At 37.1% G+C, this 25,219-nt stretch overlaps 2 protein-coding genes across 2 annotated transcripts in view; one reads left to right on the top strand and one right to left on the bottom strand.

The window, feature by feature from the left end:
- STAM (signal transducing adaptor molecule (SH3 domain and ITAM motif) 1) overlaps window positions 1-5,589 on the bottom strand; it is a 68,702-nt gene extending 63,113 nt beyond the window's left edge. Inside the window, exon 1 of the mRNA XM_008584434.1 lies at window positions 5,403-5,589. Within this exon, the coding sequence (XP_008582656.1) occupies window positions 5,403-5,442 (40 nt within the window). The 5' untranslated portion in view covers window positions 5,443-5,589. The remainder of the gene's footprint in view (window positions 1-5,402) is intronic.
- A 501-nt stretch (window positions 5,590-6,090) lies between these two features.
- Window positions 6,091-25,219, top strand: part of PTPLA (protein tyrosine phosphatase-like (proline instead of catalytic arginine), member A) — a 48,556-nt gene continuing 29,427 nt past the window's right edge. Inside the window, exons 1-2 of the mRNA XM_008584435.1 lie at window positions 6,091-6,265; window positions 7,036-7,069. Of these exons, the coding sequence (XP_008582657.1) occupies window positions 6,091-6,265; window positions 7,036-7,069 (209 nt within the window). The remainder of the gene's footprint in view (window positions 6,266-7,035; window positions 7,070-25,219) is intronic.

Here is a 25,219-nt window from a genome sequence, read left to right as displayed (position 1 = left end):
ATGGGAGGTATGAATGGACGGAGGGATGGCTGGCATGAATGGAGAGAGGGATGGTTGGATTCAAGAGCAAGCAGGAAGATAAAGCGGACAGTATAGCAACACCAGGGAACATATTCAGTGTGACTGGAACACAGTGGACAGTATATATTTGTTGTCTGAATGTACAGAATACAACTACAGAAGTCAGGAAATGATTCCCAGGTTCTGGTCCTGTGTGAATAAACAAACCGAGGTACCAATCATCAAAACACAGGAAAAGCATAATTGGGGAGGAAAGTTTCAATATGGTTTTGAACATGCTAAACTTGAGGTATCTGAAGCATATTCAACTCCAGTAAAGAGTTAGAATGTCATATAATCCTCATAGCAACCCCATGAGGTAAACATTTTTATTCCTATTTACCAAAGTAGAAAGTGAATTCAGAAGGGTTCTGTACTTGTCCAACTATATATTTTGCCCATTTACTAAGAGTAAGTGCTGTAAGTGCAATTTAAACACAAAGCCCAAAGTCCTTCCATCACATCATAACTTCTGCAGAATAATGTGACATTAACATTTATGAAGATTAATCTGGCTGTGGTTTATGATACTGACAGGACTAAGCAAAACAGACTAAAAACATGTCCAAGTCTGAAGGATGTGAACTAGTCCAAAGTAGTCTGAGTAGGAATGCAAATGTACTATTATAAAAAAAAAAAAAAATGATGATTTAGCAGAGGCAGGGGAATGATTCAAAGATGCCTGTTAAGTTTCAAGTCACGATAACTAGAACACTATAAAATTACCAAATAATAAATGAAAAAAGCAGATGGGGAAAGATAAGTTCAGTATTCTGATAGACTGAGTTTTTCAGGTGATAACAACACCAAATAGAAATACAAAATCAATGATCTAGAAAAATATCAGTAATTCGTTGATAAATACTTATTAAGTGCTTACTATGTACCAGATACTGTTCCTAAGGTACTAGGGATAGGAATCAATACTTCTCATCCATGTGGAATTTACATTCCCCAAAGAGACAATCAACCAATTAATGTCAGGAGTTAAGTGCTATAAAGAAAAATAAAAAGGAACAAGGAAACAGAGTGAGGGGGTAAAGGAAATATTTTTTACAGAGGTAATTAGGGAAAACCTCTTAGAAAGTGACTTTTGAACAGAGTCCTGAACAGTGTGATGGACATAAAGACTTTCAAATACCAGGGTGAAGAGTATCCCAGGCAAAGAAAACAGCACAATATAGCTACAGAGGCAGGAATAAGCTTGCAGTGTTCAGACCCAAGAAGATCAGAATGCAAGGGGGGTATGGAGAAGAGATTGAAGATCATGATCAAAACAGAGACACAGACAGGGGCCATACTGCGGGCCACACTGAAGAATTTGCATTTCCCTTTAAGTGAGATGAGAAGCTACTGGACGGTTCTGAGCAAGTAAGGGACATTATCTAACATTTTAAAAAGATCACCCGCCTGTGGAAATGAGAAATGACTGTAGCGGGCAAGAGTGTTAGCAAAGAAGCCTACTAGAAGGCACTTACCATAGTTTATGAAACAGATAACAATGACAGGAGTAAGATAACAGTCATGAGGTGGAGAGAATTGATGAGATTCTGGACATATTTTTAAAGTAGAGCCAAAAGATCTTGCTGATAGAAGAGATACGAAGTGTGAAGGGAAAAGAAGAATCAAGGATGACTCCGAGACGTTAGAGCTGAGTGACAGGAAATATTAATAGTGCCATCTACTGAGATGCGCATGGGTGGAGGAATGAGCAGGTTTGGGAAAAGAAACTAAAAACTGAGTTTTTCACATGTTTGTTTTTAATTCCTATCAGAATCCAAGTGGAGATGCTGAGTAGATGGGTATCTATGTTTGGAGCTCAGGCAAGAGGCTAAGACTAAGAATATAAATTTGAGAGTCACCAGATACACGTGATATTTAAAGCTAAGAAATAAGATGAGGTTCTTTTTCAAATCTTATTTTATAAATAAAAGGCAGAGGAATGTTTCCAAGTGCTTTACAAATATTAATTCAACTTCTTAATAACCTGAGGTAAGAACTATTATTATCCTATATCCCATATTAAAGATAAGGAAACTGAGGCACAGAGTATCTAAGCAACTAGCCCAAAGTCATACTGCTGGTAAACAGCAAACCTGAGATTTAAATTCAAGCAGTGTGGCTCCAGAGTCTCAATTCTTAACACTAAGCTAAGTTGCCTCCTAAGACTCCAAACTAACGAAATGCCAAAGAAGTTCTAGAACTGAGCCCCAGGGCATTCAACATTTGGAAGTTGCAAAGAGGAGGAGCAAAAAAGACTAAAAAGGAGATAAGCAGAAAATCAGAAAAAGTTTAGTATCCTAGAAACAGATGAAAAAAAGTATATCAGAGAGGAATGCTGAAGAGATCAACAAAGAAATGAACTAGGAATTGACCACTGGATTTGGCAAGATAGACATCACCAGGGACTCGGAAATAAATGCTTAATGGAATGAGTTATCGTTATAATCCAAGAGTTGAATTTAGAAGAAATATAATGTCCAAAATAAGATTCATTTATTCAGTAAATGTTTACTGAATGTTTATCACTGCAAGACACTAGTCTACACACTAAGGATATAGTAGTGAGCAAAATCAAACAAAAATCCCTGTCCTCATGGAGTTCACATTCTAGTGACATGTTTAGGCATTTCTTTAAGGGAAAAGCTATAGCCAACATTTCATCCCTTTAAAAGAAATGTTATATTATATAAATCAGTTAGTGAACTTTTGATTCACAGTTTCAGTATATGAACAAAGCTGAAGATAATTAATTTTGAAGAAGCACAAATGCATACAAATGTTAAGTGATTAATAATTCTATCATATGAGTTAGTGGGAGTACTTTGATATCACTGACATACTCACTGGTGTACAGACAATATGAAAAGGAAAATTGTTAAATGTATTCTACATACTGTATTCTAAATGCTATACTAAAAAAATTTAACATGGGAGCCCACTGGATTCTGTCCAAGGATTACTTACTGGGAATCTCTGAAGGGTGGTCTTAGGTAAATTAACCTTTCATGATATTTTGATACACAGATCAGGAAGAGAAAATTGATCCAAATATCAAAATCTGATTAACTTTAAAAAGTAAGCTCTTCTGGAGCAAAACAATGTCCCTACACTCTAAAAGCTTACTATCTAGCAGGCTCAACTGACACATTCTCAACCCCACAAACATTTATTAAGCACCTATTATGTAGCAACCACCTGCTACATAGCAACTACCTGCTACGTAGCAACTACTAATTAAGAAGTAAAATACAGGATATAACTGTCTTCAATGCCAAGTAATTTGGCAAAGACAAAAAACGATAAAATAATTTGCAGAAGTTTATAAACTGGTGGAAATTACAGTGGACCAGAGCAGTGGTTCTTAACTGGGAGCTATTTTGTTCCCCCATAGGACACTCAGCAAAACCCAGAGACTTTTTAAATCATGACTGGGAGTTGGGTGCCACTGGCATCTCATGGGTAGAGACCAGGTACAAGGCTAAGTGCTGTACTGTATAGGACAGACCTCCACGACAAAGATATCTTTCTGGTCCAATCTGTCAATAATGTTGCTGTTGAGCAATCCTACGCTAGAGTCATCAGGAAATGATTCAAGTATAACAAGTTGGATTCTGAGTTGGCCTTAAAACATGAGGATATGTAGAAAGATAGATGAAATAATAGAAGCAAAAACATAAAGGCAAGAAGGAGCCTGTGTTTGGACAGGGTGATGTAGGCACTAGAAATGGGTTTGATATTAAGAAATTTACCTGAATCCAATGCAAATGTGCTTTCAAAGTCAGTATATAAAGATGATTGAGTAGTTGGCAGCTAGATTATATAGGACCAGGAAAAATAGATAAAGGTGCTGGAAACAGAAGCAATGAGTTGTTTTAGTTTAAACATCTGCCCTGGAGATTGATGTAGGAAGTTTTAAAATTGCTGGAGAGCAGCAACCGGTCTTGTACATCCCTGTATCTCTTACGTCACCGAGCACCATGTCCAGTAAATAATGTGTGCGAAGTACTTATTAAATTAAATGCAACTTTCCAATTAGTTATTAAGTATTATTGGTGATCTCTAAAGTTCCATCCACTGCTCAGATTCAGAACCTTCGTTTAAACTAGAACAAAAAAAGACAGCATTTAGTAAGTGCCTACTATATAAAGGCACTGTAGTAGGGCCCTCTAGACATATTATTTCATTTAATCGCAAAACAGAATGATTTGTTTTTCCCTCTTTAGAAATGAGAGCATTAGAACTCAAAGAATTTAACTTGCCTATGATTTCACTGTATGCTAGGAAGTGGCAGAGATAGGAATGAGCCCTTTTCTAGTCTTAACCCAAATCTCCAAGCTTCAGTGACATACCGTAAGGAAGAGTTAAAAAAGAAAAACCAACACATATTTTTCATAATTAAAATATACAAAGATGTATAAAGTAACTCAGAGATGTTATTCTTATATTCCTTCACTCTAGTAATCATTAAATTCTGCCATAAGAGACTTGGATATGGTATTTGGCTTGCTTTCATTCCACACTTGTATATCAAGATAGTTCCTAAATGCATTCAAATCACCCCAAAATTCTCTTTCCGGAAACTCGAATTCCCATTATTATTACCTTCAGGCTAGAAAAAAATAAAAAGCTAACCTGTTGAATTGGTATAATCAATACCTAATACCAATGATTCAGAAAACAACAAAAATTTAGCATTTCAAACGCCTTTCCAGATTCGAGGTCCTCTTCCACACTTCTTGATGTGCACAGTCCTAGCCTAAGAAAGGCATCCCAAAGGCTCAGGTCTTCAATTCGGTTTCAGCTGTTGCCAAATAATTCATCTTCATCTCTCCCAACATTTTTGAGAGTCCACCCTTAGCCAGAGCTTTCTCCTCCAGTTACCGTTACAAAAGAAATTTTAAAATCCCCTAAGAAACCTTACCTAAAACATTCTGTCAGTGCCAGACGCTTAACATGTGTCTAGGGAAACACTTTCGTTACAGGGCTTATAATTCTACTCTAGCCGAGATAAGCCTCAACCCTTCACTGTTCTTTCCAGAAGCAGTCCCAGCACCAGATGCTACACCAGCTGCTCCTCTGAGGCCCTTTACACCAACCCCTTAAGTAGTTCGTTGGAAACCCACAGTCCTAGCTCAAGGCCCATATCACAGGTTCTGAATCCCATTTCTTCCAAAGAGTATGCGCCAAGCCCTCAACCTTTTCCCAGCTCTTAAGAAAGGAGCCTCAGGAAAGGGCAAGAGCTTGGCCCTGGCCCAGGGGTCCAGAATATAGGGGAGGCGGGCGGGCAAAGGGGGCTTGCAGTCCTTGGGGAATGGACAGGGAGCGACAAAAACACTTACCAACATCCTGATCGAAGGGATTGGTAGCAAAGAGAGGCATCTCCACTGTGCGCCGAGGTGTCCGCAGGGACGCCCCCTCGACACCACGGGAGTCAGGGTGCGACGAAGTAAGGCAGACTCCTGAAGCAAAAGCAGCAACAGAGACTGACTCTACAGGGTCCGCGATAGCTCCTCCTCTCGCCCACCCCCAGTAACCGCGGCTGCGGCGCAGCGACGGTGGCGGCAACAGAGAATGAGCCGAGAAGGCCCCCCGCGCGGAGCATGTCGGGAATCTGGGCGACCTCGGCACTGCCTGCTCTGAACCTGCCCAGTACCTGCCCCGCCAGCGGAGGCCCAACGAAGAAACCCCCTCCTCCTGACCCCTCCTTTAATTAGTCACACATGAGAGTGGGATTAGTGCCTGTGTTTTTTGCTTTTCCCTTGCTCAGAAGTCTCCGGAGGACGAGGTCCTTCAGGCGCGAGGAAGCCGACTAACAGCCCCTGGAGTGAATCAGATTGCGGCGGGGGGGGGGGGGGGAGAAAGAGGGGTCCAGCTTTGGTCCAACGAAGCTTCTTTTTTTTCTCGCTCGGTCTGTTGTCACAACATTGTAGTCTCTCTGAGAGAGAGTGGAAGCTCCTTTGGATCATCTTCTAAGGTAAAAAGCTATGCGTTCAGTTCGCTGTCTGAGGTGACAAGAAACTTGCTTGGATGAAGTCATGTGAGCGGAACGCACTGGCTCGAATCCCTGCCGAGGGGAGTGTCAGAGCGCGCGGCTCCCTCCGAGAGGCTGAGGTAACGCTGGCACCTTCCCGGGAGTCCCCGAACGCCTGGCTTCGGAAGCTCTTGTGGAAAGCTCTTCTAGGAGGGCGTCTACTGACTAACCGTGCAGTTACTAAGCAGCTGTGGTGATTCTAAAATGAGGCTTTCACAAGCCAGGATAGCCTCCGTTAAACTGAGCACAAGAAAAGAAAAGAACACAGGAAAATGGAGCTAGAAATTGATTACAGATTTCTAGCAACATAAATTATTGATTTAATTATTTTGCTTATAAGCTTATTTAACAAATAATTGTTCTCTGTCATGTAGAAATTGTAAGGAGTATCTGCTAGAGGTTTTGCGTCCCACTTCGAACAGACTCACTAAGTTCATCTTTCACGTAAATTGAAATTGTGTAAATTATACCCAAACTACAGTACTTCCAAATGTAGCATGGAAACAGATATTGACATGTCAACAACAGCATTAGGATCACGGTACGCAGAATGCCTACAAAAACCCATTAAAAAATGCAGTCCCACTTAAGAAAGTGAAAAATGCAAATTAAGGTTCGGCACTGCCTGCTCTGAACCTGCCCAGTACCTGCCCCGCCAGCGGAGGCCCAACGAAGAAACCCCCTCCTCCTGACCCCTCCTTTAATTAGTCACACATGAGAGTGGGATTAGTGCCTGTGTTTTTTGCTTTTCCCTTGCTCAGAAGTCTCCGGAGGACGAGGTCCTTCAGGCGCGAGGAAGCCGACTAACAGCCCCTGGAGTGAATCAGATTGCGGCGGGGGGGGGGGGGGGGGGGGAGAGAAAGAGGGGTCCAGCTTTGGTCCAACGAAGCTTCTTTTTTTTCTCGCTCGGTCTGTTGTCACAACATTGTAGTCTCTCTGAGAGAGAGTGGAAACTCCTTTGGATCATCTTCTAAGGTAAAAAGCTATGCGTTCAGTTCGCTGTCTGAGGTGACAAGAAACTTGCTTGGATGAAGTCATGTGAGCGGAACGCACTGGCTCGAATCCCTGCCGAGGGGAGTGTCAGAGCGCGCGGCTCCCTCCGAGAGGCTGAGTTAACGCTGGCACCTTCCCGGGAGTCCCCGAACGCCTGGCTTCGGAAGCTCTTGTGGAAAGCTCTTCTAGGAGGGCGTCTACTGACTAACCGTGCAGTTACTAAGCAGCTGTGGTGATTCTAAAATGAGGCTTTCACAAGCCAGGATAGCCTCCGTTAAACTGAGCACAAGAAAAGAAAAGAAAACAGGAAAATGGAGCTAGAAATTGATTACAGATTTCTAGCAACATAAATTATTGATTTAATTATTTTGCTTATAAGCTTATTTAACAAATAATTGTTCTCTGTCATGTAGAAATTGTAAGGAGTATCTGCTAGAGGTTTTGCGTCCCACTTCGAACAGACTCACTAAGTTCATCTTTCACGTAAATTGAAATTGTGTAAATTATACCCAAACTACAGTACTTCCAAATGTAGCATGGAAACAGATATTGACATGTCAACAACAGCATTAGGATAACGGTACGCAGAATGCCTACAAAAACCCATTAAAAAATGCAGTCCCACTTAAGAAAGTGAAAAATGCAAATTAAGGTAGCAGTCAGATAATGTTTTCTGTCATTCAGACAAAGATTAAAATGAATCAGGGTTGTGGGGATCGTACACTCACATATCGTTGGTTGAAGTGTGAAATTAATATAATCTTCCCAAATGAAATATTCGGAAGTTCGTAACATGCTTTTAAAAATGTGAATACTTCTATACCCTGAAGTTACATTTTTTTGGAATTTATCCTAAAGACATTTTTTAAAGACATGAACAAAGATATACATGGCAATGTTTATAATAGCAAAGCATCATTAACCACTAAAATGTCCAACACTAAGAGACTGAACAAATAACTTCACCTCTTGGCGTCTCAGTTTCCCCGTCTATAAAAGCAAGAATACTAATAGGGTGGTGAGGATCAAATAGATTAATACAAGCAAAACCCTTATAACAGTGCCTGGCATGTAGTAAGCACTAAATAAGCATTAAGCAATTATTGTAATTAGTATTGGTCAAATAAGTTATCATACTTAGGATGTAAAAATTATACAGCCATTGAAGCTGATCAAGGTCTATATTTACATAGACAGAATACATAAAGTTTCAAAAGGAAGTTACAAAACCATGTGAAGTTATAAATAAGCACAATTTAAAAAATTTGAAGGTCAGAATACATAAAGTTTCAAAAGGAAGTTACAAATACGTGATATGATTGAGTGCTAAGATTCTGTACAATGTTTTTGTTCTTTGTGCATTTTATATTTTCCAAATATTTTAATGATGAGCCTTTAGTTCTTTCAAAAGCAGAAAAAAGTTAAAACACAACAGTGGAAAAAATGATATGTTAGTACCACCAGGTTCTTAACATCTTCAGGGGCCCATACCAAAAAGCTTGCTTGTGTTTCATTATGACAAGTATAAAATTCTTCCAAAACATCACTGTTGATATGGGAAGCAGAGCATTCTTTCTCAAAAACTTGCTTTGGATTATTGGGCTGGTAGAATCGGGTGACAACTTGTCCACCTCAAGTTCCTGAGCAGTGTCTTGGCACATTATCATAATTGCCCAGTATCAGAGCCAAATATTTATGAAAATGCTTTTAGACCTGCTTTGTTCTCCAGTAATGAGACTGAATTATTCTGTTGCCAGCCATAAACTAGTGAACAAATTGTTCAAGCCTTGATTATCAGTATGTGAGGATTGGGAATAAGTGAATATTGGAAATAACACATTAATATTGATTGCATTATCCGTGTATTCTGACCTAGAATGACTTTAACTGTTGGGGTCTTTATGATTAATATGCTATAAAGAATAAACATTTTTAAAATATAAAATTTACAATATTGTTATATTTAACATAAAATCCAAATATAGAAAGCAAAATGAGTTTGTATTTTGAAGTTAACGTCCCTTATTATCTCTTTAAAACACTGAAACTGCAGGAGTTTCACTTTTAGTGTTACACAGTTTTTAAACATTTTAGAGACTATTTTACATTAGAATATTTAATATGTATGTGTTTAATAAATTCTGTGGCTAGTTTTAAAGTGTTATATCCCTTTATTCTCAGTTTAATTTTTGAAAATTCTTCTACTTTAAAAACAAAGATACCAGCATGCAAATGGAGTTACTGCAGGAAAAATCTATAATTTTACAGTTCAGGAAAAGGAATATCCCAGGAAGGTAACTAACAGTTTAATAATTCTAACCCAAGTAGGACTGATTAATATTTCTCAAATTTAGCCCTTCCTCTCCAACCTCATTGTCACTACTTTAGTTCACACCCTCATCATCTCTTAGGCGAATTATTACATTCACCTCTTACTATGCTTTCTCCTTTCCTACTGCTATGGACTGAGTTGTATTCCCCAAAACTGATATGTTGAAGCCCTAACCCCCAATATGATGGTGTTTGGAGATGAGGCCTTTGGGAGATAATTAAGTTTGGATGAGGCCATGAGGCTGGGGCCCTTGTGATGAGATTAGTGTCCTTATAAGAAGAGACCCTGAATTAATTGTTCTCTCTCCCTCTCTGCCACATGAGAACACAGTGAGATGGCAGCTATCTGTAAGCCAGTAAGAGAGCCCTCACGAGAACCTGACCACGCTAGCCCCTGATCTCAGACTTTCAACTTCCAGAATTGTGAGAAAATTAATTTCTGTTGTTTAAGTCATTCACTATGATATTTTGTTATGGCAGCCCGAGCTGACTAATAACCTATCTCCTAACCATTCACACTACTGCCAGAATGATTTTTCTAACACACAAATTTGATTATATCACTCACTTAAAATTCTTATATGGTTCTTCAGTCACTCAGTTCTTCAATAAATATTTATTGACTTCTTATGTGTGCCAGGTACCATTCTAAATGCTGGAAGTATTACAGAGATAAAAGCTCTATGTGATTTAACATTTTTTGGTGTACAGCCTATGAGGAAGACAGCCATTAAATAAAGAATTTAAGTGCATGATTACAAATGTACAGAGTAGTCTCCTACCTTCAGAAATAAACCCTAATTCTTAAGTATCACATCCTTAGCGACCTAGCCCCTGAGTACCTAATCTCTTCACAGTTTTTTTCTCATACCCTCTACTGTAGTCTTTCTGAACTACTGGCAGTTGTTCATATGCCACCATACTTTCCATGTCTTCAAACAAGCAACTCTTTCTTATTCTATTTAGATCCTAGACCTTTTCTAAAACTCCACTCAGATTTCATTTCCCAAAAGCCTTTCCTTACTCAGTATCTGACCAGTAATAGGCACATAATAATTATTTGTTAATTAATTGGTTGACTGGCCACCTCTGTCACTATACTTAATGGTATGATTATTTCTTCCAGGCGTCTATTACTACATAAAAACCACTCCAAATTTAGCATCTTTGGGCAACAAAACAAATTTTTTTTTTTTTTTTTTTAAAGATGACCAGTAAGGGGATCTGAACCCTTGACTTGGTGTTGTCAGCACCATGCTCTCCCAAGTTAGCTAACCAGCCATCCCTATATAGGCATCCGAACCCGTGGCCTTGGTGTTATCAGCACCACACTCTCCCAAGTGAGCCACAGGCCGGCCCCACAAGTCAGAAATTTGTTCAGAGCTCAGCAGAGACAGCTTGCCTCTCTTCCACACCATGATAGCAGGGATGGCTTAAAGGCTGGCTCAGACTCTACAGCAAGGGCTGCAATCATTTGAAAATTTGTTCAGCTATATGTCTGGCAATTGATGCTGGCAGTTGGCTGGGTCATTGGAGCTGTCAGTCATAACAACTACATGGGACCACCTGTATGTCTGCTTGGTTCCTCCCAGTGTGTTGGTTGGGCATAAGGCTGAGCATTCCAAGAGACAGAAAGAGGAGACTGCCAGTTAAGACCTCAGCTAGAAAATGGGCACAGCATCATTTCAGTCATACTCTATTGGACAGGCAGTCACAGCATCTACACTCAAGAGGAGAGGAAACAAAACTCACCTCTTGATGGAAGGAGTTTCAAGGAATTTGGGGGCCATATTTAAAAATTACCACAATATTGTAACTTTTTACTTATTTGTATAAGCATTAGGTTGTGAATCATTTATCTCTATATTTCTGGGCTCTTCACAGTATGTGTTCCAAAAATGTTTTTTAAATTTAGTAAAGAAATAAAATATGTTATGACCAAAATGGCATACTTCCATACTGGCCATAAGGGGATCTGGACTTATTTCACCAAAAGCATATACAATACCGGACAAAATTTGTGGAGCAATTGATTTCAAGCATGGAACAATAGGCAGCACTGGACTGTGATCCCAAGGAGAAAGGAAACATGCAATGAGCCCTATGATTGCCACAGCTTTCTGCCTAGAATTGGTTTCTGAACTATGGCATAGAGAGGGGGAACTCAAAGAGAACCGATAGGTATTGAAGGGATAAAAATCGGAATTTGGACTAAGTACCTATAATTTACAACTTACTACGTGTTATTAAATGACTAGAAGAGATCAAATGTCCTTAACACAAAGAAATGATTATGTAATGATGAATATGCTAATTATCCTGACTTGATAATTACACATTATACACAGGTATTGATCCTCAACTCTGCACCCCACAAATATGTATAATCCATTATATTTCAATAAAAAGAACAAAAAAATCAGAGTTTGGGGAGATCAAGAGACTAGAATTTGGAGGACAATGTTAGGAGGGCAATATGTAAAGAAGAGCTCTAGAAATCTGTACAGGGGTCCCCTTGAGACTTTGGCTGAATGCTAATATAATCATGGGTAGGGTAAAGCTCTACAAGTTTAGGACAAGAACTTTCAGGGAAAGAATTATTACCAGGGTACCAAGATCTGAGAAATTCCAAAAGTTCATATGAGTCGCAATCATTTCAGTTCTCAAAGCCTGTATTAGTCCATTTTGTGTTGCTATAACAGAATACACGGAACTGGGTGATTTATAAAGAAAAAACGAAATTCATTGCTTACAGTTTCTGAGGCTGGGAAGTCCAAAGTCCATCTGGTGGTCGCCAGAGTGACCTAGGGGTCTCACATTGCAAGACGGTGGAAGCAGAGAGCAGAGAGAGCGAGAAAGACAGACTCTCCTCTTCTTTTAAAGCCCTCAGAACCATGCCCGTGACCACCACTTTTAGTCCATTCACTATGGCATGGTCCTACAATCCAATCACCTATTTAAGGCTCCATCTTCAATTACCATAATAGGATTTCCCACCCTCTTAACAGTCACAGTGGGAGCAAAGATTCTAATACATAAACTTGGGGGACAAAATTCAAGCTTCAGTGAGTTTGGGGAGGACATAATTCAGTTCACTATAAAGCCAGCGGAAAGAAACCTAATTGAATACAGTGGGTGTTAAGTAAATACCCCCAAAGGGTAATAGCTTAGTAATGGATAGTAACCTGAGAGAGAAGGCTCTAGATTTGCTCTAATGAAGCTTAAAAAGTAACTCTTGAAAAGATCAAACTGGGTAACCCATAAATTAAAGACAGAGCAAAGTACAAAACGCTTAAAAGGAATACAAAAAAACAAACAACAACAAAAAGAACCACTAAAACTGGCCAGACTCTAATAAAACATTACTGGACACATGAAGGGGCAGGAAAATATGGCCAATAACTAGTAGGGCAATCAGTCCACAGAAACAGCCCCACAAACTTTAATTAAAGAGATGATTAAACTAACATATAAGAATGTTTAAAAAACTACAAGTATTATACCTACAAGGTTACTTCAGAAAGTTTGTGGATGTGAATCTTCCCATGAACTTTTGAAGACCCAGAATATGATCAATATGTTCAAGGATTTACAAAAAGATGAAAGTAATGAGAAAAAATATCAAAAAGAGGAAAATGGAAAGTCTAGAGATGAAAAATACAATACCTGAGATGAAACTATCACTAGATAAAATTAACAGAAGTTTAGACACTGAAGAATTTCTTCAGTGTCTAAAGTATAAGTATACTTGAAGATGCAGCAACAGAAAGTATACATATTGAAGCACAGAAGAAAGACTGAAAAAAATATTAACAGGACTCCAATGATCAGTAAAAAAATATAAAGCAGCATGACATATGTGTAATCAGAGTATTATATGAAGTGAAAAAATGGGAGGAAGAGAAACATTTTAATAAATGTGCAAATTTTCCCAAATTTAATGAAAACTATATTCCCATAGATATGAGCACGTAAATGAACCCCAACCATAATCAACAACAACAAAAATGACGCCAAGGTAGAGCATGATCAAATTGCTGAAAATCAGTGATAAATTCAGACTCTTACAAGTATCCAGAAAATAAAAAGACAAAGAATTACAGCAGGATTTTGTGTATGTACAGCAGAATTGTGTATAATAATATTATACACAATTTTTTTAAAAGACAGTGGAACAGTACCTTTAAAGTTCTAAAACTTAAAAATTTTAAATGTAGAATTTTATTTTTTATTTGTTTTTTGGCAGCTGGCCAGTACAGGAATCCAAACCCTTGACCTTGGTGTTTTCAGCACCATGAGCTAACCCCTGAATTTGATATCAGGAAAAATATCTTTCAAAATTGAAGGTGAAATAAAGAATTACATACAAAAACAAAACAGAGAACTCATCATCTGCAAAACCCACACAAAGGGAAATGTTCAAACCAACCAAAAAAACCTTTTCAAGCAAAAGGAATATGATACTGCTTGGAAATTTGAATCTACACAAAGGAATAAAGAGAATCAGAATGACCTTGTGAGAGTAAATGACCAACCAAAAAAACCTTTTCAAGCAAAAGGAATATGATACTGCTTGGAAATTTGAATCTACTCAAAGGAATAAAGAGAATCAGAATGACCTTGTGAGAGTAAATGTAGAAGACATTTCTTCTCATTTTAAAATGTCTTCAACAAGTATGTATGGGGTTGGTAATATAGGAAGAAGTAAAATATAAGAAAATATCACAAAGGATGGGAGGGGGAAATAGAAATGTAGTGTTGGAAGAGTTTGTACATTACACATAAAGTGGTATAAGTATTATTTGAAAGCAGGCTATGATAAGTTAAAAATTCATACTATACGCCCTAAAGCAGTACCCCCAAAGGAAAATCAAACAAAAGTGTACAGATAGACAATGGTAATATACATGACTTTTTAAAATTCAGATAATTTAAAAGAAGGTAGTAAATGAGGGCCAAAAAAAAGAAGAAGAAACAAATAGATACTTTTAAATTCAACCATAGTAATAATTACATTAAATTCAAAAGGACTAAACACTCCAATTAAAAGGCAGAAATTGTCAAACTGGATTTTGAAAAAGCAAGACCCAACTATATAATGGTTATATGAAAGTTATTTTTAAAATAAAGACAAAGCTAGGTTAAAATCAAATGGATAGAAAAAAGATATACCATGAAAACACTAAAGAAAACTGCTGGCTATAGAAGAAAATAAGCTAAAAAACCAAAATTCTCAGGGATGATGAGTTACATTTCACAATGATAGAGGGTCAATTCACCAAGAAGACATAAACATCTTAAATGTGTATCAACCTAATGACAGCTTGAAGAAAACATGCAAAAACTTGCAGAACTGAAAGGAGAAATAGATACATTTGTAATGTTTGTTGGCTATTTCAACACTCCTCTTTTAGGTAAGGATGGAACAAGTGGAAAGAAAAGAGTAATTGCATAGAAGACTCAAAGAACATTATCGACCAACATGATTTAATTGACATTTATGATCTTACACCCAAACACTGAAGGAAACTTTTTTGTCAAGTTGACATGGAACATTAACAAAGATAGGTAATATGTTGGTCCTTAACACAACCCTTAATATAGTTTAAAGGATAAAATCAAACAGATTTTGTTCCCTGACTAAAAGAATTAATTTAGAAAGGTAACAGAAAGATATCAATAACCAATAACAGAAAGATATCTAGGAAATTTCAATATATGTAAAGATCGAACAACATACTTCTAAATAACCTATGTGTCACAGAAAACCATAAGATTAGAAAATATTTTGAACTGAATGAAAGTGAAAACACAACATATCAAAATGTGTGAGATGCGACTTATGCAGTGCTTAAAAGAATACTACAAGCATTAGATATTAGAGACAAAGAAAGATCTAACATCAGTGACCCAAGCTTACATATTAAGATAGAAAAAGAATTCAAAATAAGTAGAAAAATGAAATTTTAAAGATAAAACCATGAATCAATAAAACACAAACAATAGAGAAAATTGATAAATCAAACTTTAATCCTTTAAAAAGATCAATAAAATTGATAAAACTCTACTTAGATCAAAAGATAAACAGGGAAGACACACATTTATCAGAATCAGGAATGAAGGAAGCAATGTGATTACAGATCCTGTAATTAAAACATTACAGGAATTGATAGAATTTGGATGTGTTGTTCCCCCAAAACTCATGTGGAAATCTGATCCCCAGTGTGACAGTGTTGGAAGCTGTTTGAGTCATGGGGACGGATTCCTCATGAACGGATTAATGCTCTCCCTGAGGGGTGGGGAACCTGAGTGAGATCTCTCTATATTAGTTCCTGCAAGAGCTGGTTGTTTTTAAAGACCCTGGCACCTCCCCGCTCTCTCTCTCTTGCTTCCTCTTGCCATGTGATCTGCTTGTACCCGCCAGCTGCGAAGCATCCTGAGGCCCATACCATAAGCAGCTGTCCCAGAACCGTAAGCCAAATAAACCTCTGTTCTTTATGAACTACCGAGTTCCAGGTATTCTGTTATAGCAACACAAAATGGACTAATACAGAAAATTGGTACCAGAGAAGTGGTGTGTTGCTATCCAGATACCTGAAAATGTGGAAGTGGCTTTGGAACTGGGTAATAGGCAAAGGTTGGAGGAGTTTGGAGGACTTAGAAGAAGACAAAAAGATGAGAGAATGTTTAGAACATCTTAGAGTTAAATGGTTAAATTGTTGTGACCATGCCTAGTTAATGGATTAAAAATGGTGGTCAGGGGTGTGTTTCTGAGGGCTTTAAAAGAAGAGGAGAGTCTGCCTTTCTTGCTCTTGCTCTCTCTGCTCTCTGCTTCTACCATCTTACAATGTGAGACCCCTGGGTCACTGTCACCACCACCAGATGGACTTTGGACTTCCCAGCCTCAGAAACTGTAAGCAATAAATTTCATTTTCTTATAAATACCCAGTTCCAAGTATTTTGATATAAGCAGCAGGAATGGACTAACACAGGAATTAAATGATATCAAGTTATAATAAAGAATATCGTTTTTGAAAAGACTTATGCCAATAAATTTGACAACAGGTGAAATGGAAAAAAATTCTTGAAAGATACAAATGACCACAACTGGGTCAAGATGAAACAGAAAATCTGAAAAGATATGAGGCAATAAAATAAATAATATTCTTAGATAAAAACAGTACACAATAATCTCCAGGCCCATAAATTCAATGATGAATTTTATCAAACATGTAAGAAAGGAGTAATATCAAATCTACGCATAATCTCTTAAAAACCACAGCAGAAGGGAACAATTTCTTATTCTTTTATGAGACCAAAAGTATTTTGGTATCATAAAAAGTATCTTGGTATCTTTTACTCTGATACCAAAATCAAACACAGACATTACAAGAAAACCATAAACGATATCCCTCACAAACGAAACCTTAATAAGCCTCTGAAAATAGAAATTTAAATATCACATACATAAAAAGAATAGTATGTCATGATCAAGTAGAGCTTATCCCGGGAATGCAAATTTAGCATTTGAACATCAACCAGTATAATTCACCATATAGACAGAATGTAAGAGAAAAACCATTTGATGATCTCAATAGGTACAGAAAAACGTTTGACAAAGTTTAACAGCCTTTGTGATAACGACCCTTACACTAAAAACAAGTGACCTTTCTCAGACTGATTAAGGGCACTTTCAAAAAATGTATAGCTATCTTCTTAATCATTAGTGAAAGAAAATGCTGTTTCTACAATTAGCAGCAATACATAAATGCCCATTTTCACCACTATTCTTCAATATTATACTGGTGGTCTTAGTGTGAACGGTGAGAAAAAAGATAAAAAGAATATAGGTTGGGGACTTTGCCTCTGGTCAAGATAGGGTAACAGAGACAGGATTTATCCTCCTGCCTGAAACAACTGAAAAACTGGACAAACTTTATGAAACAACAGTTCTCAAAACACTGGACAGCAGGCAACACAGATAAGATACAAATGAAGTAAGTTTTATGATTGCCCTAGCTTACTGCCTGGATTGATTTCCCAGGCTATGGCATTGAGAGTCAGTCTCCCTGAGATGAGGAAATAACTAGGAGCCACTGGGAGTCCAAAGCCATTAGGGTTCACAGGGCAGAGTATGAGAGCAACACAGAGAACTCTGGAGGTCTGCAGAGGGTCCATCCTGAGTATTCGGCTGAGCACTGGTCAGCATGTGCATGTGAGGAAAGTACTCAAGGCAGAGGACAGAGAGATTAAAACTCTTTCTGAAGCTCACACAATGCCAAGAGTAGTGCTCGCTTCTATCAAACCAGAGGGCGAAAAAAACTTCATGTTGCAGTGGATGTATAGGGAGAAATAAACACTTATTCTCTATACTCACACTCGGCTCTGAATACTTCTGTAACTAGATGTGTGAGGGGTTTTCCACATCAAGCAATTCTTCAATTCTCTATGGACACCAATGGGGCATCTTACAATTTAACTCAATTCCACCTGGAGATAGCATCAGATCCCACAAGTTAAAGGCTCACTCCCACAAGACTACCCCCACTTCGGACACCAATCAAAAGTCCAGGTTGTCACCTGTGCTTCTGACTGCCTGTAAATCAGAGGTTTCACAAATCCCTCTGTGGATTCAGTCATTCACCAGAATGGCTCCCAGAATTCAGGGAAACACTTTACTTACATTTACTCATTTATTATAAAGGATACAACCCAGGAACAGCCCGATGGAAGAGATGCACAGAGCAAGTGATAGGGAAAGGGATGTGGAACTTCCATGCTGTCACGAATTCCTATTATTTTGTTGCCTCAGCATTCATTTTGAATATAGGTTTATCTTTCTCATACCAGAAGCAGGGTTTAGTCACTCTTGACACCATTTCCAATTCTCCACCTCCTTCCAGTTCCTCAAGGTAATCAATCCAGACATCTGCCTTATACAACTATCTCTGGGTGACCACCTCCCTGTGGGACAGCTAGATACAACCTGCTTCTCCTGCCCCACTGATCCCCAACCCTGCATGGACTGTATGGGTAAGCCACAGTGTCCACCTCTCAGTCACAGTGTAACTCCACAGAACTCACGCCTGCTTCCTCTAAACCCACCAATCAGAATTCCCTGAGGAAAACACGATTGGGTAATACCCTGGACCCCAATAAAGGCCTCAGACCACAAGTCTCTCATTCTTTCCTTCTTGCTCCCCACCCACTGGTTGAGCACCATGTCTGGGATTTAACCACTTCTTATGGACCTATGAGGCATGCTACTCTCTTCTCTCTGGAATCTATAAATAATAAACTGCTTCTGTTGTTTCCTGTGCTTTGTTGAGTTGTCTCCTTTATCTCACCTGACCAATGCACCTGAACCTAGCTTCTTTCCTGGATAGGGCTCTCCTAGAGAGTGGCTATCCTTGTAGGAGTAAACTGGAGACAGTTCAGATAAGAGCTACCAGGGTGTCTGCCAGTATAAACAAGTTTCCTGTGAGAGGGACACCTGGTCACAAATCAAACACTTACACGTTAGGCCATCTGGGAGGACAAGGAAGTAATGCGTGAAAGGCACATTGTGAACATCCACAACCAAGTTCCTGATGCCCAGTCAGAGCAGGGATAGAGTTTACAGCCCTGAGAGTGTTTACAGAGTTTATAGCCTCTCTTGAGAGAGACCTCAAAACAAAATTAGGAAAAAACAAACCACAACACATGTCCTCTCTGGGTGTGCCACCCTCTCAGCAACCCCGTATATTATGTAGGCATGCTTGATTAAATCATTGGCCATTGGTGATCAACTCAGGCTTCAGCCCTATCTCCTCCATGGAGGTTGGGAGGTTGGAGCTGAAAGTTCTAACTTTCTAATCACTTGGTTGTTTCTTCTGGCAATCGGTCCCCATCTTAAGGCTATCCAGGAGCCCCCAACTACTAATCATGTCGTTAGCATACAAAAAGACACATTACATCAGAGATTCCAAGGATTTTAGGAACTGTGTGCCAGGAAATGAGGGCAGAGACCAAATATATATTTCTTATTCGGTCATAGAGGTTATTGAGTAGAGTACTCAAGGTAGAGTACTCAGATGTGTTTTGCCTCTGTAGAAAAATTAGTTTTAGACTAAAAGTTGCTGTGGTACACCTAGCAAAGCTTAAAACAACACCTGAAAGGATCAAGCTGTTTTCAGTTAACCTAACTGTGACCCAGGGTAAAGCTCAAGAATATTTATAGGGACAAAAAAATATTCAGCAAGTAACAAGATAAAATATACAGTGTCTGACATCCAATCAAAAATTACTAGACTACCTACAAGAAACCCACTTTAAATATAAGAATATAGTCATGCTATGATCTATAAAGATATTCCAAGCTAACACTAATCAAAACAAAAATGAAGTAGCAATATTAATATCAGACAAAATAGATTTTGGAGAAATGAATATGACAACTGATACAGAATGTCATTTCATAATGGGAAGGGGGCCAAATAGTCAAGAGTATATAACAATCCTATATACTTTTGCATGTAATAACATAGCTTCAAAGTACATGAACCAAAAACTGATGAAACTCCTAGGGAAAATAGAAAACTCTGATTATAGTTGAAAATTTTTGTTCCCCTGTTTCTATATCGATAGGACAAATAGATAGAAAATCAGTAAGGCTGTAGAAGACTTGAACGATATAATCAACTTACTTTAATTGCAGTTGATAGAACATCACATCCAATGGAAGCTGAAAACATATATTTTTTAAGTACACATGACCTTTTTATCAAGACAGATTATATCTTGGGCCATAAAACAAATCGCAATAAATTTAAAAGGATTCAGTTTATACAAAGCATGTTCTCTCACTACAACAAAACTAAATTAAATATAAATATGAAAGGATATTTGAAGGTTCCCAAATATTTAAAAACTAATTAACACAATTCTAAATAACCCAGAGGTCAAAAAAGGAATAAAAATGGAAATTAAAAAGTATTTTTGAATGGAATAAAAATAAAAACACAGCATATAAAAATTTGTGGGAAGCAGTTAAAGCAGTATTTAGAGAGAGATTTATAGTATAACGTAGTGCCTATATTAGAAAAGAAGGAAAGTCTCAAATCATCTCTGTGATCTTCACCTTAAAAAATAGAAAAAGTAGCAGATGAAACTCAAAGTAAGCAGAAGAAAATGAATAATAAACATCAGAATGGAAATCAATGAAAAAGAAAACAAAAATAATAGGGGAAATAAATGAAACTAAAAGCTAGTTTTTTGAGGAGATCGATAAAATTCAGAAAACTTTATCCAAACTGATAAGGAAAAAAAAAAACAAGTCAGAAACTACTTATTTCAGGAAAGAGACATGTGACATCACTACAGATGCTACAGATATTAAAAGGATAATATGGAAATATTATGACCAACTTTATACCCATAAATTAAACAATGTAGAGGAAAGGGCAAATGCCTTCAAAGGCATAAACCACTGAAGTTCACCCAAGAAATATTTAAACTGAATAATTTTGTTTCTATTAAAGAAATTGAATTTCTTGTTGAAAACTTTCAACAAAGTTAACTCTAGACCTAGATGGCTTTGCTGGAGATTAACGAAAGGGGTATGAAGACATTTTTGGGGAGGGCACGTGGAGGTGATGTTCCATCTTCATTATTTTAACTGTAGTGATGCTTTCATGGATGTATATAAGCATATGTCAATATTTATAAAATTATACATTTTAAATATGTGCTGATATTATATGTGAATTCTACTTCAATAAAACTATTCAAAGTTACCAGAAATTACATCCTTTGCAACTATTATAGTTATGATGAAAAATTCTAGATGATCACCGAAAAAATATGAGATAAAGTACATATTTCAAAAAAGCAAAAATGTTTGAACCACAACTGTTACCAGAAATTACATCCTTTGCAACTATTATAGTTATGATGAAAAATTCTAGATGATCACTGAAAAAATATGAGATAAAGTACATATTTCAAAAAAGCAAAAATGTTTGAACCACAACTTCAGATCATTCCCAAGCAACTAGATTGACTCCCATTCTGACTGAATATAACCCTTCAGTCTCTCCTAGTAGGTATTTTGGGCCAGCTGCTGCTTCTAGCATGGTTTAACGTTTTGTTTTTGGAGAAGATTGAACAAACCTGTATAATGCCAGGGTTCATAAACAGCTTTTTCACAACAAATGATAGTTTTATAATAAATATAAACTCCCCCAATTTATTAAAGTCCAACTCATGACTTCCACTTTTGCCTCCTTTCCTATTATAAAGATCATGCTTTTTCTTTATGAACGCCTGGTAGCTACCACACTGGGTAATGGGATTAGCAACACTTACCAACTGGTCTGGGTTTGTGGTGATTCTGCTGACTCAGTCTGCAGCTGGTATGTCCTGAAAGAACTTTGAAAATGGAGACCTCACCCAGGGGTCTGCTCTTCCCCAGCATTTACCATTCAAAGACTTTTCAAAACAGATGACTCCAATTTTGAAGGTAATTCAAAGTTTAGCACCATGAAAAATGCATGTTTACATCATGTGGGGAAATTTACAAAAAGAAAAAAGGCATCTTTATTCAAAAGTTCCTCAGACTATATCTATGTCAGTATAGAAAATTTTTTCCAAAGGAGCATTTCAAATACTACTTTTAATATTGTATTTATTCTTACATGATTAGTGTTTATAATAGCATATGTGTATGTTTTGTTTTATTTTTATCATCAATTTTATAAAGTATGAAATGATTCTTTAGGGGTGAAGGTCTCATTTAAAATAATATACCCATAGAACAGAAGGATTTTACTTATAAAGTCTTGACTTTCAACTATCAGCCTAGAACTAAATTTGTATGGTTGATTCTGTTCTAAAGGAGATTCTAGATGAGCTCTAGAAAGACTTGCTGTGCCTCAGTTTTCACATCAGTAAAAAATAAGGAGATTGGGTTCAATGAAGTCCAGTATTCCTTCCAAACCACAATGCTCAACTCATCATTTTCTAGGATTAATACCTGTGTTTCGAGGTTTCTTCCTCTTCACAGTTTAGTTCTCATTCTCTTTCTTGCTCTTAATTATGCTTCCATTACTCGCTCCTGCTATGTTTGACAAGTACTCTTCGGAATTAACCAGCTTTCTTCCTCATATTCCTTCCTATATTCCTCGTGTTCATACCTACAGATAGAAAATCCAGTTAATTTTTTAATTGTATTTTCTCTGAAATTAATGACATTTCTTATTAGTGTTATCATTGCTCTTATCCTGTTGAAATAACCATACCATGCCTAGTCAAGTTCTATCATGATGTATTAAGAACATATACATTACAGATCACTAAAATCATTAACACTGTCACTAACAGTATCACAAATACAGATCACTAACACGACCTGATTTCAAGATTTGTTATAAAGCTATGGTAATTCAGACAATACAATTCTGACATAAAGATAGACAAACAGATCAATGGAACAGAACAGACATTACAGAAATACATTTGTACATACATGGACAACTGACTTTTGACAGAGGTACAAAGACAATTCAGTGGAGAAAGGATAGGTTTTCAACAACTGGTGCCGGAACACTTGCATATCTATGGGATACTTCATAAAGTTCATAGGACATAAAACTTTAAGATTGTATGAATCCTTCCATGAACTTTTTGAAGTCCCCTCACATAAGTAAAAATATTAACTTCATTCCATACTTCATATCATATACAAAAGTTAACTCAAAATGGATCATAGACCTAAATGTAAAACCTCAAACTATTAAATTTCTCAGAACAAAACAGGACAAAACCTTTATGACCTTGGGTTAGGCATAATCTTAGATATAACACTGAAAATACAATCTATCAGGAAAGAAATTGATAAACAAATTTCATTAAAATTAGAACTTCTGCTCTTTGAAATACATTGTTAAGAAAATGAACAGCAACACACAAACTAGGAAAAAATATTTGCAAATCATATATCTGATAAAGGACTTGTATACAGAATACATAAAGGAACTTCAAAATGTTTGTGGAAAAATAAAATTAAAAGATAATATGAATCTTTCCATGAACTTTTTGAAGTACCCTTGTATATAGTACTCTCACAACTTAATAATAAGAAAGCAATTGACCCACTAAAAAAATGGATGGTAGATCTGAACAGTTACTATAGCAAAGAAAATATACAATTGACAAATAAGCACATGAAAAGAAGTTCAGTGTCATTAGTCATTAAGGAAATGGAAATTAAAACCATAATGAAATAACACATCTTCTGGAGTATCTAAAATTTCAAAGACTGACCATACCACATATTTTCCAGGATATGGAGCAACTAAAACTCTCATACACAGCTGGTGGGACTGTAAAATGGTACAGCCACTGTGGAAAACAGTTTGGCCCTTTCATAAAAAGTTGGACATACACCTACCATGTTACTCAGTCATTCTGCATCTAACTATTTACCTAAGAGAAATAACAGCATTTCTTCAATTTAAAGACTTGAACACGAATGTTCACACAGAATTTATTTTTAACTGGAAAAAAATGCAGATGTTTGTCAAGAGGAGAATAAATGGATAAAAGAATTGTGGTATATCTATACAGTGGAATACTGCTCAGCAATAAAAGAGAATAAACTAATAATATATACTCCCACACGGGTGAATCTTTAATTCAGGACCAGCTACATAATTTGTGGGACCCAGTGTAAAATAAAAATGCGGGTCATCTTGCTTATAAATTATTAAGAATTTCAAAACAGTGACAGCACAGCATTTAACCAAGTATTGAGCCCTTCTAAGGGCAGGGCTCTATGGGACTGCACAGGTCACATGACCATGAAGCTGGACCCACTCAAAAGAATTATCCTGAGTGAACACAAAAAACAAAAAAGAACACATAATATACTATTTATGTAAGGCTCTTGAAAATGCCAACAACTCTGTAGTGATAGAAAGCGGATTATTGATCGCCTGGGTTGGGATAGATTACAAAAGGGCATGAGGACGCTTTTTAAAGTGATGAATATGTTCACTATCTTGATTGTGGTGAAGGTTGCACAGAAGATATATGTCAAAACTTATTAAATGATACACTTTAAACATGCAGTTTACTGTATGCCAATTATACCCCAATGAAGCTGTTAAAAATTGCAGAACATTAGTGAGCCTTTGAGAAGAATTTTTTAAAATATGGTTCATGATCTCTTATGTGCATTTCTTCTTCATGGACAAAACGTATATAAGTGTATGTTATGTAAAGCAGAAAACAACTCATAATTAAATTCTTAATGAATGATATATCATCAGTATAAACTGTTGGAGCTGGGGAAGAATAAGGATCCCATATGAGTTAAAGTGGCAAGGGAAAGACACTTAAAAGAATTGGTATTTAATGCTGCCTTGGAGTGAATGACATTTATGTAAACAAGGAAGAAGGGAAAACAGCAGTTTGAGGAGAGTGAAAAGAACGGAGATTTGGCTTAAAGTCTATCCAGGCCAGTTTATGGACAATGAACAGACTTGTCTTCCTGGATCAAAGGGTTTTAATGGCAGGTACAAAGAGATAGTGTTCCATTGGCCCCTCTTGGGCTCAAGTTATAACAGAGAACTCTGAATGCCTTTATCTTAAAGCTGATCCTTATATCAGGAAAATAATATGATGTTTGACAAATCAAACAAGGTTATTTATAAGGTGCTATTCCAAACCTTCTTTGCCCTCAGCACACCTTACTCTCAATGAGGCTATCTACCTCAGTTTTCTTTGCCCTGCTTCAAAAATCTATCCCCATTTCTTTATTTC

The sequence above is a fragment of the Galeopterus variegatus genome, unplaced genomic scaffold (assembly GCF_000696425.1).
Source record: "Galeopterus variegatus unplaced genomic scaffold, G_variegatus-3.0.2 Scaffold3260, whole genome shotgun sequence".
Classification (NCBI taxonomy): Eukaryota; Metazoa; Chordata; class Mammalia; order Dermoptera; family Cynocephalidae; genus Galeopterus; species Galeopterus variegatus.
The sequence above is the reverse complement of the archived record's forward strand: the minus strand, read 5'-3'. Positions and strand labels throughout refer to the sequence as shown.